General features: G+C 41.8%; 1 protein-coding gene across 1 annotated transcript in view; it reads left to right on the forward strand.

Annotated features, from left to right (window-relative positions):
* The first annotated feature begins 4,852 nt into the window (after positions 1-4,852).
* The window catches only part of LOC131367349 (ephrin type-A receptor 5), a 51,620-nt gene continuing 38,576 nt past the window's right edge, over positions 4,853-17,896 (forward strand). Inside the window, exons 1-3 of the mRNA XM_058412717.1 lie at positions 4,853-5,185; positions 8,735-8,799; positions 14,511-15,174. Coding sequence (XP_058268700.1) covers positions 5,089-5,185; positions 8,735-8,799; positions 14,511-15,174 — 826 coding nt within the window. The 5' untranslated portion in view covers positions 4,853-5,088. The remainder of the gene's footprint in view (positions 5,186-8,734; positions 8,800-14,510; positions 15,175-17,896) is intronic.

Consider the following 17,896-nt stretch of genomic DNA (forward strand, 5'->3'; position numbering starts at 1 on the left):
GAAATGAGCAAAGTGTCATAAATTGCACTGTAGACCGTTGCGAGGGATGGAAATGAGAGTGCTTGTCTCAGAGCTCAGGGCTCACAGATCTGAATTTCTTTTCCTTCTTTCACTTTCTACCCAGATACACGCTCATGCTCATTTTTAATAACCATACTCACTGATCTCTCACGCTATTACAGATACTGTTTAAATGCCATATGATGTTTTATCATGTTCATGTCATGGATCATGTCTTTAAACATCACACGATCAGAATCATACTTAATATCTTTCTCTTTCTGTCTTTCTCTGTCAAGCTATACACCCCACTCCTGAGCTCCCAGTGTTTGCCAGTTTCCATTGTGACCACTGCCCTACCCCTGGTCGGAGTCTCGTCGCTTGGGGGTGCCCACTGATGCTGTGGATGGATCTGTGTGGACCAGGAGACAGCCATGGACAGAGCCACTTGGGGACTTTCACACCGTCACAGATCTGCCATTTTAGTGTCTATAATGACCTCAGAAACTACAATGACCTAATAGTTCATCATGGGCCATTGATTGCTGTTATAGAAAGGACATTAATCAGCTACAGTTATGTTATTTACTGTTTAGTGTCACCCAAATGAGGATGGGTTCCCTTCTGAGCCTGGTTCCTCTCAAGGTTTCTTCCTTATTCCATCCCAGGGAGTTTTTCCTTGACACCGTCACCACAGGCTTGCTCATTAGGGATTAAAATAGGGATAAAATAGTTTAATAATTAAATTTAATCATTTATTCTTATTTCTAGTTATTTTTTTTATTTTCATTTTTTCCCCTCCCCTTTCTCTGTTTCTCTTCTTTTGTAAAGCTGCTTTGTGACAATGTTCATCGTAAAAGGCGCTATACAAAATAAATTGAACTGAATTGAATTGAACTGAATTGAATTGAATCATGTTACCTGTATTTTGTTCCTAGAGCTCCTCCTCCATTTTCCTTTTTCACAACCTTGTTAATTAATCACGAAATACAAATATATCCAGATCACTGTTTCTTTCATGCCATTAGTTCATTGCTGCAGTAAGGTTCACTAGGCTTATGTCACATACCTTGGTATAACATGATATAAGATGCTAGTATCATAGCATAGCATAGCATACCTGATGCTAGATCTGAAGCAATACATCAAAACACTACTATACAAAGAGTTTATATTGATTGGCTTATTATGTTGTCTGACTGTTTAGCACCATGATTTGCTCCTAACATTATATCTGTCTGTGACGAAAGACATGATTATAAATCCTACATGACTTGACCTGACTCGACTTGGCGTACACTATATCTTATTTATCAGCAAGTGCCTTTTTTTTTTTTATTTATATGAGCTCAAGGCAGAACTATGGAGTAAAGTGAGTGATCTCAGACCAGCCTGGTCTTTAGAGTGGCATAATCATCATATTATTTAATCATTATGTTAGCAGTGGAATCAGTGTAGAGGTAAAACAGGCCGTCAGGACAGGAGAGCTCGGAGACAAGAGAGGACATTTTATTCATGAGCTAAGAATATTGTGAGTATTTAAAATGAATGTAGAAATTCAGAAATGCTATTTTTTAAAAAGCAGAGGCAATAGTTCAGTCTACAAAAGAACAAAGTGAATCAAATATGTGGACATGGAAAAAAAAAATCTTTATGCTATAGGAGGTTCGGTACATATGACGAATATAAACACAGCAGATAGCGCCCATAGCGCGTTTAGATGAAAATCGTCTCCGGCTAGTTTAGTTGCCAGGTGTCAAGGAATCACTTGGTCAAAACTGAAATCTACACACTTTCCTCCTTACCTGAAGATGTAATCAATCATCCAAGACATGTTCAGACAACCATGACATGAAGCTAACAAAGGGAAGCTTATAGCTGCCAGTTTCACACGTTCACATTCTCAAACCATGTTGAGTTGTTCAGTATCTGTCAGGAACATCGCTGCTCTATCTAACTCTCTTATATAGAAAATAGTAGTAAACAACCTGGAATCACTTTCTTTGATAGAGATTTAGACAAACATGTAGACATTGGGATTTTTTTGGGTTATGTGATGTTTTTCTGTGTGAAATGAGGCTATAGTTTTCTCTCTAACACATGTTGTCCTTTCCCAGAGGATTGATTGTGATGGCCAAGAATCAGAAGACATTCTATTATAATTGTATTCTAATAGAAAGTTTGGTTTTTACTTGATCCAGTAATTAGTATTGATAGGTTGTGCATAATATGGATATTACAGTCAGGTTTGGTTACAAAACAAGATGGAATTTATAGATGGATTATAAGAATATTCTTTCAGCTGAATTAGTTTATGTACTTTTTTAATAGATATTTATCTGTTTAGGCACAGAACCAAGTTGAGTTGAGTGTGTGATGATGACAATTTGGGCTGTAATTAATGAAGTTTGCATAATGCTGCACTACATGTTTGTTATTTTAGCCTAAGGGCTCGAGGACAAATCTAAACAAGGCATCAAAGATTTGCATGAATGATATCAGGTGTGAGTCCCTGAGAAAGGAAAACAGCCGGTTGATCTAGCCTGAATCTAGTTTATTTATCCATGTAGCAGGGATGGAAAGCTTTTTAAATGGAATGAAACAAATGGCATGGCTTAGACTGGAGCATATATCAGTAATGACCGGCAAGGCCAAATGAGTGAGAGAAGTGAAATGGAGCAGAGACAAGTGTGGGAGCTCGCTTTCAGACTATGTGATCTGCGATAGAGAATAAGAGAAAAACATGTCACATATGAGAAAACATTAACAAATGATGAGTGTGAAGAACGCATAAAATAATCATAGCTATACGTGACGTGAAGCCAGATGATTCCTATGGATATCAAGTCCCCCGAAGGCTGATCGGGCAAGTTCAGTATCAAAATGCTGGAAGCCCCCGAAAGATCTGATAAGCAACGTGCACCACAGCAACATCACAGGCAGTACCCGTGTCTCGTTATCATCTTACTGACTTGTTCAAGTTGGTTACAATGAATGCACAAGTGCATCTGTCAAAATGTAAAGGACTTACCTGTTAGGAAGTCGGTAACAGAAGAGAAAACAGGAAGAGGAGGTTGGTGGTGAAGCTGATGATAATTCAAGATGACAGCTGTGAACACCTTTACTCTTTATTTTATATTTTGTAGCAAAATTCATTATTTTGTCCACATTGTCCTTTTAACTAAGCTTTTTCATAGTCAACATAAATATAGTCTTAAAAAAAACATCACACAAGGCTCTGTCTTTGACCTGCACACCTTTTATCTAGTATGCTGACAAAATTTAACGCCTTTATTTGCAAGCAATTATCCTAAGTGGCTAGTTAGCTGTTGGAGCTCAGTGTAACCCACAGGGCTACAGTCTGGACTAGAGAACAGATTTGCCTATTTATTTTCCTAAAAAATGTATCAGTCTAGACTAGGCTTAATTAGAAAGGCTAGCATACCCATAGGACAAAATATATAAGACTAAGACGCTTCTTCTTTTGAAATATAGGCGTTATACAGGTGTTCCTAATATAGTGGCCAATCAGTATAGACTATAACCAGTCCGTTGGTGCCAGGTGGCTTGTAAGTATTTCAGAAACTGCTGATCTCTTTGGATTTTCACATACAACTGTCTCTAGAGTTTAAAACTGGGCACATACCAGGCAATCTTCAGCTGGCTGGTTTCAGTGAGTCTGTGCCCACAGTTGTCCCACTTTCCTCTACTTGGCTGGCAGGACTGGAACCCAGTGTGGTCTTCTGTAGCCCAGTTGCCTTGATGATCAACATGTCCTGTCTTTTGAGATGCCACTTTTTGGCTACTACAGCCCTAAGGAGTAGTTACATTGCAAAAAAAAAAAAAATAATAATAATAAAAACATTTATACATCTAAATATCACGAATATGGAATTGTTTGTAGTATTTCTTATTTAGAGGCGTGATAAACATGGTATAAATAAAATACTTAATTTTTCAGCCTGTTTCAGCTGTTTATGTCTTGTAGTTTTAGCAGAATGTTTTGCTTCTTTCTAGAAATAAATGCTCCAAATGAGAAAGATCATTTGCCAATAGAACAAGCTTTAAATTTGTAAAAAAAAAAAAAAAAAAAAAATCTCCTATAGAAATATCTTATATATGGTTTATTGCAATCGTATTAAAAGGGAATTCCGGATACGCAGCGTTTGACTGTATTCTGGATATTTTCACTTGTCATTGTTTGCAATGTATTTGTATGACCATAACCTTCCAGTCAGCTCAAACCCAGCATGGTGTTTCCACCTCCAGAGCTCACACTCACTCGATATTTTTGTTTGTTTGTTTGTTCTTTTTTTTCGTGCACCATCTCCAGAGACTGAAAAGATTTCTAACATGCTCAAACCAACCCTATCTGGCACCATCAACCATGCCATGGTCAGGGTCACTGAGCTCACACTTTCTCTTCGAGCTCTTCATCTGTCCATGCGTGATTTTACGCATCGTGCTCCAGTGTCTGACCGGATATCGCTGCGAATGGAACAGTGTGCACTAATAAAGTGGCCGGTAAACTGTGGGTATATAATTGAACGCCTGAGGGATCTTCAAATCAGGAATTCTGAGCAAATGATTATTAACCTTTTTTTTGGAGAGCAATGAACAAGGGTTACAAAAATGTACAAAACAATATATATATATATATAACTGCATTAAACGCGTGCACGCGTCTCCTTCCGAACCACGTCCTCGTTTGGCTCCTGTCACCCGCGCGCACACTGTTGTCTTTATTTATCACGCGAGCCTATGGTGGAAGTGCGCGCGCTGCTGCGCTCCGCCCCCGCGTGCGGCGTCTGACAGCTCGCGAGCTTCTCTCTCTCACACACACGCACGCACGCGCGCACGCACGCACGAGCCGCGGCGCTCAGCACTCCAGCGTTTCATTTCCCAGCTCCGCGACTGGCGCGCCGCTCAAATGCGAGTTTATTTCGCCGTAATTACCGGTAGCGACGCTAATGTCTTCGGCCCGGACCGTGGGACGGATTTAGTACTGAGCCTTAATTTCAGTACAGTCGTTTAAAAGGTTTTTTTTTTTTAAGCCCCTCCACATCAACCTCGGTCATTTAGACGAGTATGGTTTCGCGGTGGAGTTGTGTCTCTGTGAAAATAACATGCCTTTTCTTTTACGGCTTTGCTGTTTTCGCCACTCAGGGGGGCCCCAGCAACGAAGGTAAGAAAGAAATTTGTTCTCGTATTGTTTGTGAGTCACGGGGAAAAAAAAGTACCTGAGTCTGAGTGTGGCTCCTTTTTTTGGGAGCAGAAACGTTAGCCTAGCTGTAATTGGAAAGAAGCGCGAGCTCTCTGTCAGTCCATTAGCATTAATAGCTGTTGTTATGAAGTAAAAAACAAACAAACAAACAAACAAAAAAGGGCTTGCTTTTGTTATTCTAAAAGTACAAACTGTTAGTTACTTTTTGCCTGAAAACAAAAACAAAAACAAACATTCAATTCCCTTTAGAGCTGTTTTCTATTTTTCTGTAATGAAAATAAACGCACAAATCTGTAAACAAGCTAGTGTGTAATGTACACAAACACCCCCGTGCTAAAGTTCTTCATGTCACCACGTGCCTATAGATCTGGAGCACGCGCTCAGACAAAATACGCCACTATTCCTTAACGTGCGCCTTTTGTTGTTTTTTTTGTTTGCACCCGGAGCATTTCTCTTTATTATCTAAGGTAATTACAATCCCATTATATGTGCCAAAAGGAATTCTTTGTGCACATGTAAAAGGAATGCAGTTCCCTTCTTTTCCCAGATTGAGGATGTCCTTAAATTCCCAGCCAGCACTTAAAACAAGCTCCAAGTTGAAAGATTTAAAGGTTAACCTGGAGTAAACTATATAATCTAAATATCATCTGAATGCTATCAGCCCTCTCTCTCTCTCTCTCTCTCTCTCTCTCTCTCCCAGTCTCTCAAATTGCGACACATGATATTATTTCTTTGCTTTATGTTATAACACAAGTCTGCCTTGTGTCACATGCATGATTAACACTCTTCCAAAATTGTGAGCCTTATGATTTAGTATCATGCCAACGACACGTCTTAGAAAGTGCGAATAATGATAAGAGAAAGATAAAAACAAATGTAGGGTTTCCTGTGTGTCTAGGTCTTTTAGGTCTCTCTCTCTCTCTCTCTCTCTCTGTCTCTCTGTGTGGGTGTGTGGGGGCATGTTTTTATATTTTGCTGGAGACCAAATGTCCCCACATGGATAGGACTATCTCACAGATTTGACCTTGCAGGGGCATTGGATTTAGTTTGCCATCATAGCGTGTTTCCTTTTGGTTACAGAGGTTAAGGGTTATACTTAGGTGTAGGCACAACATTTAGTTTATTAGCTACATTCATAATTATGCCGGTGGAACATCATCTTAAGTATAGTAAGACCTTATGTGTGTGTGTGTGTGTGTGTGTGTGTGTGTGTGTGTGTGTGTGTATGCACTTAATGGTGTGGTCACTGATGGTGGCAGGAGAGGACAGCACTACTTACATTCCCATAATAGATATAATAGTATCCCAGGGGTTGTTAAATTTGGCGTATTCACAACTATCTTTTTTTTTTTTTTTTCTCATCGACTTCTGAGCATTCGGAAAAAAGTAGAGCCCTGTCTCTGTTTTCGGTTCACATTGCTGCCTTTGTTCCCTGGGCATCTAAGATTGTTTTGTGTCTGCTCGTCTCAGCAGATAGACGAATGACTACTTCATGTGAGTGCGCTCTCTCTCTCTCTCTCTCTCTCTCTCTCTCTCTCTCTCTCTTTCTCTGTCTTTGATCTGATCCTATACACTTGGTGATCCCATCAGAACATGTTGCAACAGACTACTCACTGACATGATAGGTCAAAATTGTGAATGAAACACCAGTGTGTGTGTGATGTGCTGTTTGCAATTTCAGATCAAAATCTAAGTGTCCGTGAAGAAGAAGAAGAAAAAAATTTGCATAAAGAAAGCCTAGTTTCTGATAAGCCTAAAGCCTAAAAACGAACTGCCCCGAATGTTTCCCGTGTACTAATGTAGTAATATTTGGAGCCGAACAGTATCTTTGGTGAAAATTTGCTGACTTTTGGATCGAGTTGGAAAAATTGTGCGCTGAAGTCGGAGCAATAAACCCTCCCGAGAGATGAACCAAAGGTGGAGAAGGAAAGCTGTTTTTATGTTTGTCAGCCCACAGACCGACGTCTCCGAATCTGCGTGTCAATTTCCACAATCGCACAAATGCACAGTAATCATTTGTACCTCGGAGTCCTTCAGCATTGCGGCGTTTTTAAACCGGCACAAAACACACACAAGGCACAGACGCTCACCACACCAAGTGCCAGCCATTCCTATTTAATTATAATTGATGTTCTCTAATTTGTCATTCAGTCCAAGTGCTTTCACGCTGTCATATAGAATATGTAAATTGTTCAGACGACTGCTTGGAGTGAGCATATGGATGGTGCATGACAGGTATGTGGAGTGCGTGATTGATTGCCGCTGACGGTGGCACAATGAATCGTGGAGCAGCGTGGGGGCACCAGACGGCTCTGTTCCTCCATCGGCACTCACCACGGCGAGGCACGGCACACAAGGAAGGAGAAAAGTCACAATTCCTTAACCCTGGCAGAATTTTAATACACTGGTCAACCGCTGACCTCTGCTCTAATCTGCCATGCAGCTTTTCATTTTTCCTTTTCCCAGGCAGGTCAAAGACTTTTTTTTTTTTTACCCATCAATTATAAAGCTATTTTTTTTTCTTGTTAGGTCACGATCACTGGCTCTATTTGTCTCTTACATGATAGCCTGTCACACAATAGCACCTTTTTAACATTCAGTTAAAGAACAATGTCAGGAAAGAGCACATCGGACGTTTCACCCCCCCTCCGTATTTGCCGTAGGACGGACATAACCTTAGAACATGATCTAGTTCAGCAGTTTATACTTTTACACTTTTTGTCCTAATTAGATTTACGGGATTCTCCCCAGGATATATTTCGTCTTAAGTAGAACAATGTACACCGATATCTGTCATTCAAGTGTAACACGTCTGAAACCCAGATTAATTGTCACTAAGAGAATGTGATGCTGTTGTGAAGGAGCGAATCGTTTCATCATCCTCGTGACGAGTGTGCGCTTTATGTTTCCTCGTGGCTAGTTTCGTTAACGGATCTGTGAAAGACCAGGACCGTGTTCCTTGATCCAGATCACCATCTGGAAAGTGCTGTATTCCATTCGCTGTCATTTTCTAATATTAGCTAGGCGTTTTTATTGAGCTGCTGCATGGTTTTATAATGCTGCCTGCTGTTGCCTGTAAATGATTTCACACATGCTAAATGGGCCTGCCACGTAACATCTGATTAAAGTCCAATTCACTGATGATCAGACAGACTCTAAAGGTCATCTAATTAACGCTGGCCCTATTCATTTGTAGAATCCTCCAGCTGTAGCCAAAGCGTGGTGATTCAGAGGTGATGTGAAGTTGACCCAGTGTTATTTTGTCACTTTTCGGGCATGCATAGCATACAGCCTGTAAGTGAGTTGTACTCAGCTGAAAAATATTAATGAAATGAACAAGTAACGAAACTGGAATGGATTTAGATCGGAGATAACATGATATATGGAGACTTTTAATAGATTGGTACATTTTCAAGAGCTAACTCTTTTATACAATAGCTGCATTGTGTACACTGAAAACCTGCACTATCCTAATAACATGCCTCTCTCCTGTGTCCTGCTCTCCCACAGTGAACCTGCTGGACTCGCGCTCTATAATGGGTGACCTCGGATGGATAGCCTACCCGAAGAACGGGGTGAGTTATACACTCCCTCACTACCGAACACTGCATTAAGATTGGGCCTAGGATAACATCTCAAGGTCTCACAATTCCCTTGAGTGTGGCAAAGACAGATTCAAAGTGAAAAATAATAGAACACGAACACATCAGAGACACGGGGAGAGAGAGAGAGAGAGAGAGAGGGAGAGAGAGAAAGAGAGAGAGAGAAAGAGAGAGAGAGAGAGAGAGAAAGATTTATTTTTCTTAAAGGGAAAGACACTGCTCTTTGTTCTAATTTCATAGAAAAACTGTGAATGTAATCAAAGCTGAATAATTAGGGGAGGTTATATAGAGGATTTTTTAAATTTTTTTATAACCAATTAGATTTTGAAACCTGTGGAATAATCCGGTGAAAGGAACAATAGAAATGTGAAGAGTAAAATGTCACTGGGAAAATATATCACACACTTTTTTTATTTCCCGTCCAAAAGGAGTAGATTGCTACAAGGTCAGGATACTATTCGACTGAACAAGTTGTACATGTTTTAAAAAATGTAGTTAGTTTTAGTTTTCCAAAAAAAATCAAAACAACGGAATCCACACAGTGATAGAAAAATAATAGGAAGAACACATGCACCCTCGTCCAGTCGTAATATTTCATAACCTGTTATTAACACCTCAGTAATAAACATTAACGAGTTTTGTATGGATGAGATATGTAGAAACACCAACATATCCATGCATTCTCTAGAAACGTCTGTGTGATGAGGTGGGACTGTTGCTTAAGATTACATTTAAAGTCAACAAGACCAAAGTATCACCCGAAATCCCTGTTCACAGTGTGGTTCCTAGCACCAGGGCGGTGGATTTAGGAGCGGTGCAGTGTAGAGATCATATTCTGGCGCCTCTGCATGAGGGTGTAATAATAAAAACAAATTGTAAATAAATTGCAAGCGTTATTAAATAAGGAATTACAGACTGCAAAGTCTGGTCAGCAGAGTCCTATCACATTCCTAACACACTCCGAACCACAGGATATGCAGGTTGATGCTGTAATGCCCCCCAAAAAAAAAAACTATACACCAAAACAGTAAAAATGGACTCTTTGAAAATCTTTGTGCTCAGTGACCCAAACTGGTATTTTCATCAGGAGGCCAAAACTGTTTTGGGAAATGTCAGTATATACACATGGACGGGGCTGAAATTGAATACGAGGACGTCATATTTTCAGCTCCATGAGCCGTTCACGATTAGCGAATAACAGACAAGCTTTAATTCACAGTAAAACAAAAGACATCATCAACGCAACATCTGATCATAATGACATCACCATTTGCCCATATCCTGGTGTGATAGTACAGTTCATTAACAAAGCATTGCATATGATTATGTATGGAGCCATCTGTTAGAGGACGCTCTGTGTGTGTGTGTGTGTGTTTTTTATAATATCCACTCACACACAGAATGCGTAAAAAAGAAAATTCCACGCCGAGACTTATATTTAAACACTCTACGCTATGAAAAGCCGCTCGCCTTATGTTTAGATCACGACTCTGTTTTCACTCAGATTAGCCACTTCCACAAGCATTGTGTATCATCTGTGCATTGTGCGAACGTTCACCCATCGCTGTATGTGCATGCAGCAGTAGCTGACCCTGCGGGTGCTCACTGGCCTTTGTGTGTGTGCCAAGCCTGTAGTCGCTGTTGACAGTGCGCAGTCACGGCTCAATTCAGCTTCCCGTGGTGAAGTGAAGGGAGAACTTGTGCATTGTGTTTACCTGCACCTGCCCTCGGCTGCGACAATACCACCCGACAATAAGCTCTTAACTCTCCTGGCACACGTGGTGTGGAAATGAATATTCAGACGGCAATACAAATATCCTTGCCTGATATTAAGCTTGTTGCTCTGGGGGGAGAAATAAATCTGTGCCAAATAAAAAGGCAGCTTTTTTAAGTCACTCTTGGTGGTAAATGATACAAAGCTGTGCAGTTGTAGTGCTTTAATTATATATCTCTAGAGTTTTCTCCAGAATGAAGTGATAATAAAAAAAAATATGATTATTATTATTATTTTTTACCTTGTTAGTTCATGGGTCATATTGCACCGAATAAATCACGGTAAATAAAAGACAAAATTCTTGTTTTGCAAATCATCCTTCAAATGTCAATGAATTTGAAATTCTCGGAAAGAATAACATGAAGTGACAACACTGTACTGTTCCCCAAACTCCAGCATCATGGATACGGATAAGAATTTGTTTCCGTTCCCCGCTTTGTGTTGTCTTTAATGGATTGGGTCCTTGAAAGCTTGTCTGACTTCTAACTCAGTGTGTACGGTGTAAATGTATCATCTGTTCTAAAGGAGGGAACAGGATGCACTATAATTTGCTGCAGTGGAGGTATAAAATAAATATAAATATAAATTAAGATGGAGTAAATATTCCGCGGTCGTGATGAGCCTGTAATGAAGAGAGAGCTGAAGATGTAAAGCAGGCTGTCAGTGACATCTGTAGTATGAAGTCATTTTTTTTTTTTCATTACCTCAGACTTAATAATAGACAAATATTTGTCATGTCATTTGATTTTTTCAGCATTTAGCATTTTATGTCGTTATTTTTGTGCTAATGTCATTTTCTTAGTTTTCAGTACTACGTCTGTGAATGTGACAAAAGAAATTGCTGAACGCGAATTTTAAAAAGCAGCCTTAGAACAACAAGAGCTTGTAGGCGGCTGATTTGTAATCACCTTTTATGTGCGTGATTACACTGTCTCTGGTATAATTAGGTCAAATGAGTGTGTAGCTCAGCAGCTGCTTAGAGAGACAGTCTGGCTCTGCTAAACGTCTGCGTATCTTTCCTGCCTACATTCAGCAGTATGTATTGAGAGAGATTTTACTTTTGAAACACTAGTACCTTTTCTGGTAATGTGTTTGTTTTCAGCACTTGCCCTTCAACTGCTGTAAGAACACTGGGCCAAAGAAGCGATTTACCGGAGATCAGCTAAATCCAGGCTTTGTGCTAGCCTGTAGCACCTCCAGTTTCAAACACTGCTCTTTTTCACCAAAAGCCAAAAGTCATTTATGTTACCCTCAATAGAGGATCATCTTGCCCTGACTTCAACCCACTTGGAAAGACTCACACACACACACACGCACACTTTTTGTGTTGTAACCACAGGGAGTGAGTTTTACCCATGCTCATCAGGTCTGTGCAGCTCCTCGTATGCTGAATGGTAGGCCTCAGTGACAGGGGTTAGCCAGGTGTCTCAGTAATGGTCATTGGGAAATGGGAGGTAATGACTGGTTATTGATTCAAAGTCAGCAGGTTGTGCATGGTGGCCTGAGTGCTTTCGCTCTCTCCCTCTCTGCATGGTGCACCTTCTACACTGAGGGAGAAAGGGCCAGTGCCAGCAGAGTTTGAAGTGCTTGGGTAAATTTGTGCTTAAGGCACACAAGAGCTCACACAGGGAGAATTGACGTTTTGCAGGGTAAAAAGTGGTTGCAAATAAGCAGTGTGGGTTAGTGGAGGTGAGGGAACAGAGAGAGCATCGCAGCGGGAGACTCGCTAGAAAGGAGGTCTGGGGATTTGGAAGAATTGAGAGCAGAGGATGATGATGGTTCAAACACATTTTAAGAAGAAATTGTGCCTGAAACGCTGGAGTGCCTCTGCGCTTGCCAACTGAACTAAAGGCAGATTGGCCGTAAGTGATAACCATTCCCATGTGAAAGTACAATAAGCCTCTTTCAAGCCTGGACACTTCTTTCTTGCTCAAAATAGAGATTTGTACGTGTATTTGTATATTCAGTTACTCTGTAAAATTTCATAAATGTTGTGCAAATGGTTCTGTGAGTTGTTATGACCTACTGTGGGCATGTGTAAAAGAAGAAGAAAAGAAAGGAGAGAAGAAAAATAAAAAGAAAAGAAAGAGAGATAGTTGCGGTCTAAATACAGGTAAAAGCTGTCTAAAAGTTCCCTCAGCAGTTTGACCAGGATTGTCAGTATGCAAGGCCTTATCCTGCCCAAAGTGAGGTGTGCTTTTTTTTTTTTGTAATTATAATGGGTGTCTACTGCAGACTTGTGTGATCCGTCCTTCCAGACTTGTGTGATCTTCCTCCTTACCTGTTCCTTTTTGGCATTGCAGTGTGTGTCTGAGGATCTGCATATCATGACCGAGCTAACAACAGCACATTATGGAAATATGAAAGGATCCTATTTGCTGTGGTTCACTGAGATTTTTATAAGCGTGCCCCCCATACCATCAACCCCTTCTGCTTGGTGCATTAATGCAACCCATCTGAAAGGACTCCTGTGTTTATTAGAGGAATATAATCATTTATGGCTGAGTGAGCTTCAAACTACGTTATGTGGACATTTGGCTGCCTGGAATGAAATGGAAATTTGCCGTGAACAGAGCCTGAAAAAAAAGGTGCAGCTAATGTGTTTTCTGAACCACATTTATGGTCCACCTTGACAGTGGGAAATGTGGTTAGACTATAAGTGGAGTAATAGATGATACAGTTGGAGCATCCATGAAAAATAGCCAGGGTAATGTGTCAGTGCTGCCATTATGAGTTTGCCTATGGAGATGCATTTTAAAGCTGGAATTTTGTTAGATCATTATTTAATTATATATCTTTATATTATATAAGTACAATTTCCAGTGAACTACTTTGCTCTTATGGCACCGTTGTATTGAAACACCAGGCAGAACCACAGTAAAGCTACAGTACTATGCTGAACTGCACATGTTCTTTGTGGGAATTGTGCTGTTCAGGTACTTTCCAAATCCCCAATGCAAAGGAAGTCAAGGTACATGGATAAGTATTTGGGGGGGAGGGGGGGGGGGGGGAGTGATGGACTGGGATACTCTTGAGAACAGCATGAAAACCCATACTCATGCGATCAGAATGAAAAGTTCAGAGCCTGCAGCTCTGCTCTTTTCATGCGGCTCTGGTAACACGCTCCCAACGCAATTAGCTCAGTTAAGCCTGGAGCTAGGGCCACAACTCGGCACATGTGGTCAAGAGGGCTCGTCTGACTGGAATTAAACTGCAGAAGTAGTGGCTGGCTCTGACTGGGATGACTCTTAGTTTGGCTTGCAATGTGCCGTCTACCCAGTGAGCAACATATCTACTGTGATCCAATGTTTGCAGCCTCTACTTTGTCGGAGACAAAAATAGTTGTGTGAGATGAATGAATCCTTGGTGCTACAGTTGCACTGCTCTTGCATTGGGCTGTGCAGCCTAGTGCACAGTTCTGCATGTTCCAGCAAGTGTCACGTTGGTCCCTGCCCAGTGGTAATGTGCCGCCTCGGGAGGTTCGAGCAGGTCAGTGATTGCACGTTTGAAGAACAAAACCCTTGGGCCCTTGGGTTGCATTTTAGAAGACCTGCCTTATTAACCGTCATATTATAGTTTTCTTGACTGTGTATTACATGTAGCATTGTTTTTCCAATCTCTCAGTTGCCTGATACATTGTTATGGGTGTTTTCTGGTTGAGAGCACGAGGCAGAATAAAAAAAAGAAGGTAATGGCTTTGTCTTCAACAGTGTTCTGGTGCAATGGAAACAGATATCATCTGGTATTACATGCTGCTTCTATTGTGTAATTCTTATCACAAAAACAGAATTCATGAAGCATGCGGTTGCAAATGTACTATGAATTTTTGAAAAATGTTTGTACCTATTTCCAAATAAATGCTATCTATCATTTCAACAGGCTATTTAAATTTTCTCTGTCTTTTTGCCAGTGGGAAGAAATCGGAGAGGTGGATGAAAACTATGCTCCTATTCACACATATCAGGTGTGCAGAGTGATGGAGCACAACCAGAACAACTGGCTTCAGACGAATTGGATCCTAAACGAAGGCGCTCAGCGAGTGTTTGTGGAGCTCAAGTTCACTCTGAGGGACTGTAACAGCCTGCCTGGTGGTGTAGGCACCTGTAAAGAGACTTTCAATGTCTACTACTATGAGTCAAATGACGATGATGACAGGAACATCCGCGAAAGCCAGTACACTAAGATCGACACCATCGCGGCTGATGAGAGTTTCACAGAGCTGGATCTGGGTGACCGAGTGATGAAACTGAACACTGAAGTAAGAGATGTCGGGCCTCTCACTAAGAAAGGCTTCTACCTGGCCTTCCAAGACCTGGGAGCCTGCATTGCCCTCGTGTCTGTGCGTGTCTTTTACAAAAAATGTCCCAAGGTGGTGAAGAACTTGGCCGTCTTCCCAGATACCATCACCGGGTCAGACTCTTCTCAGCTTCTGGAGGTGTTGGGGACCTGCGTGAATAACTCGGTGGCCGAGGAGCTACCCAGAATGCACTGCAGCGCTGAGGGGGAGTGGCTGGTGCCCATCGGGAGGTGCATGTGCCAAGCAGGCCATGAGGAAGTTAATGGTTCCTGTCAAGGTTGGTGAACATCTTCATTATTATGCAAATGCGGGCTGGCAAATGGCACTGCATGTTCAACGTTCCTCCTTGAACCAAGCCTATGAATGTCATGGACGTTGAAGAGTGTCCACGCCCTTTGCGTAGCCAGGGAGTGCAGTGACATTCAGCTCAGATTCTTACCACGATCCTGGTTTAGTCGTATGCTACGCGATTTATAGGTCATTGAAACAAAAAAAGATTTATGTAGGACATTTGAGGAGGAGCAGTGTTGTGAATATTGCCAATCTTATTAGAAACTCTTTGCATGGCTCAGTGGTTGGAGGGAGTGATGAGATAAGAAAGGGAGAGTGTGTGTGTTTGTGTGTGTGTGAGTCTGTGTTGGTGTGATAGGTTGACTATCTAACAGCTGGCGGAGGGAGCAGTGACTCTTGCGATGAATCATAGAATCTGGACAGCACAATAGCCCAGACCTCACAGCACCCTGCTTTGTTTTAGGCTGTATTTGCTATTATGGTGAACAAAAGGCATCACTGGGACAGTTATTAGGATAAGGACTCTTCCCTGAAAACATGAATTCTGTATATATAGATGTTAGTCTTCGCAGGCTGATGGAAAAAGCTTTGACCCAGTTTAAGTCATTATTTTTAGAAATGCTTACTCCGTTCCTGCCTCTAGCTAGACAGTTGAGCAAAGACAGTTTGCATCAGTCTGTTTTGAAGTCATCAGTGGATTTTTCTTTGCCTTCTGATTTTCATGAGTATGCAAAAGATTCTAGTAGTTTCACTGAAACAAGCATCTTTGACCCGTCTGTTGACAGAACCACTGTAGACTTTTCCTGTACTGAGGAAGCGTCACCGTTGATTGAGTCATACTCTCTCAAATGTTTGCAGCATCCTCTCTTCACACTTCTCGCCGCTGTTTTCCTATTTGTAGAGACACTCCTCTGTGAGATACCATTGTACCTTGTATTTTTATAGACATTTTATACAACAGAAACTCAACTTTGTTTTCCCCCCCATCTGTGTCTGGAGTCGATAAATACAGTACATCCTCATTTTGGTTTCTATGGCAACTGGAGACTTCTCCTCAGTCTTTGACATTCAGAGATATAAAATTTTTACACTTTCCCCCAATGTGAGCCCAGACACACTGCAGGAGGAGGATGAAAGCCAGCTTTAGAGTTTTCACAGCTGATGAGCGTGTTGTGCCTTTTCTCATCTTTCCATAGACACGAACGACGCCGTGCAGGAAAAAGGGGCGACAGTCATTTTTTTTGGTAGTTATGGCATACAAAGTAGTTCCCATGTATTTGTTCGTACTGTACCTCGTGCCTGCAGGTAATTCAGCAGTGCCCTTAATTCAGCCTCTTCCTCGAGCCACTCATAGATTATCAGTACTAGCTGCTCAGTGTGCTGTGTGATGACGGAACCCCAGCAATTCACTTCTCTTTTCTACACACACACACACACACACACACACACACACACAGAGGGCTGTGCAGCCATCCAGCCATCTCTCTCACACACACTTGCAAATACTGTCTCTCTTTCGCTCTCACTCCTGTTCTGCAGGCATTTAATCATTTATCCTCCAGTGTGACATCAGGTGCTTCTCTCTTTCCTATGAGCCACACTGGTGATCGCCCTCCCCCACAGCCCCCACCCGGAGCTGGAGGCTATAATGATGGCTGGGACTGAGGGATAGAGAGCGATGGCAGAGCAGAGAAGAGAGGAGAGAAGCGATGGTTACACGCTCCAGCGGTGGAGGAGGGCAATGTGTCCTGTGAACGATATGGGCCCTTCCTCTTCTGTCCCTCTCCCTCCTTTCCCTTCTTTCCACAGATTGCTCCTTTTGTCTGGCTCCCGAGTTGGTGCTTTGCGATAAGACCCCCCCCCCCATTTTCTTCTGGAGCACACGGTATGATATTTCTGTGTGAATTAATTTCCATTGAGCCTTCCTGAGGGAACGCCTGTTGGCCCTGCACTGGAAGCTGCGGCTTTTTGTGCGGTTGCCCAGGTCACGTGCAGACAAGGCAGCAATGCGTTGAAAATGAATTTTGCCCAATCGTGTGTGTGGGACGGCCCCCCATTCAGCGGCACGAAGCAAGAGAGCGTTACAATCCCATTCCTAATGAGACGAACAAGTAGAAGGAGTATACACAGTGACACTCCTTATTCACAGGATTGTTGCAGGCAATTACAAAACGACTGTAAACACAAGAGCAGAACCCACCAGAGATGCTGAAGAGAGGAGCCACACGCTCTTCGGGGAGATATCCTGATTACATCCTGCTTGTCACTTGAACAAGGGCAATTTAATTCGATGGAGAGAGGAAATCATGACAGTTCAAATTGTGTAGAGTAACACAGGAACATGATGACAAGTCCAAAGGGAAGTAAAAGGTGTACATATTTAAATTTCACTCGTACTCCTGCCCTGTCCGATCAACAGAACCCGTGTTTCATTCTTCTAAGCTCAGGCAGTACCTGATAGATACAGTACGGCCGAGACAGCTTGGGGAATACACTCAGTTGTAGCACCCATAAAAAATTAACCTCCAAAATATGAACACCCAGAAATGTCAGTTTTATAGCATGACTCTTTTTATGTGTCTGTCTGGTTTGGATGATGGAGTACCACTGACCGGTGATGGATGAAGATGTGACTCCTCTTCGGTGTAGTGTTCCGTTTTATGCCCTTACAGGAATATAGGTCACATTTCCACCGAGTGGCCAACTCT

The sequence above is a fragment of the Hemibagrus wyckioides genome, linkage group LG16 (genome assembly GCF_019097595.1).
Source record: "Hemibagrus wyckioides isolate EC202008001 linkage group LG16, SWU_Hwy_1.0, whole genome shotgun sequence".
NCBI lineage: Eukaryota > Metazoa > Chordata > Actinopteri > Siluriformes > Bagridae > Hemibagrus > Hemibagrus wyckioides.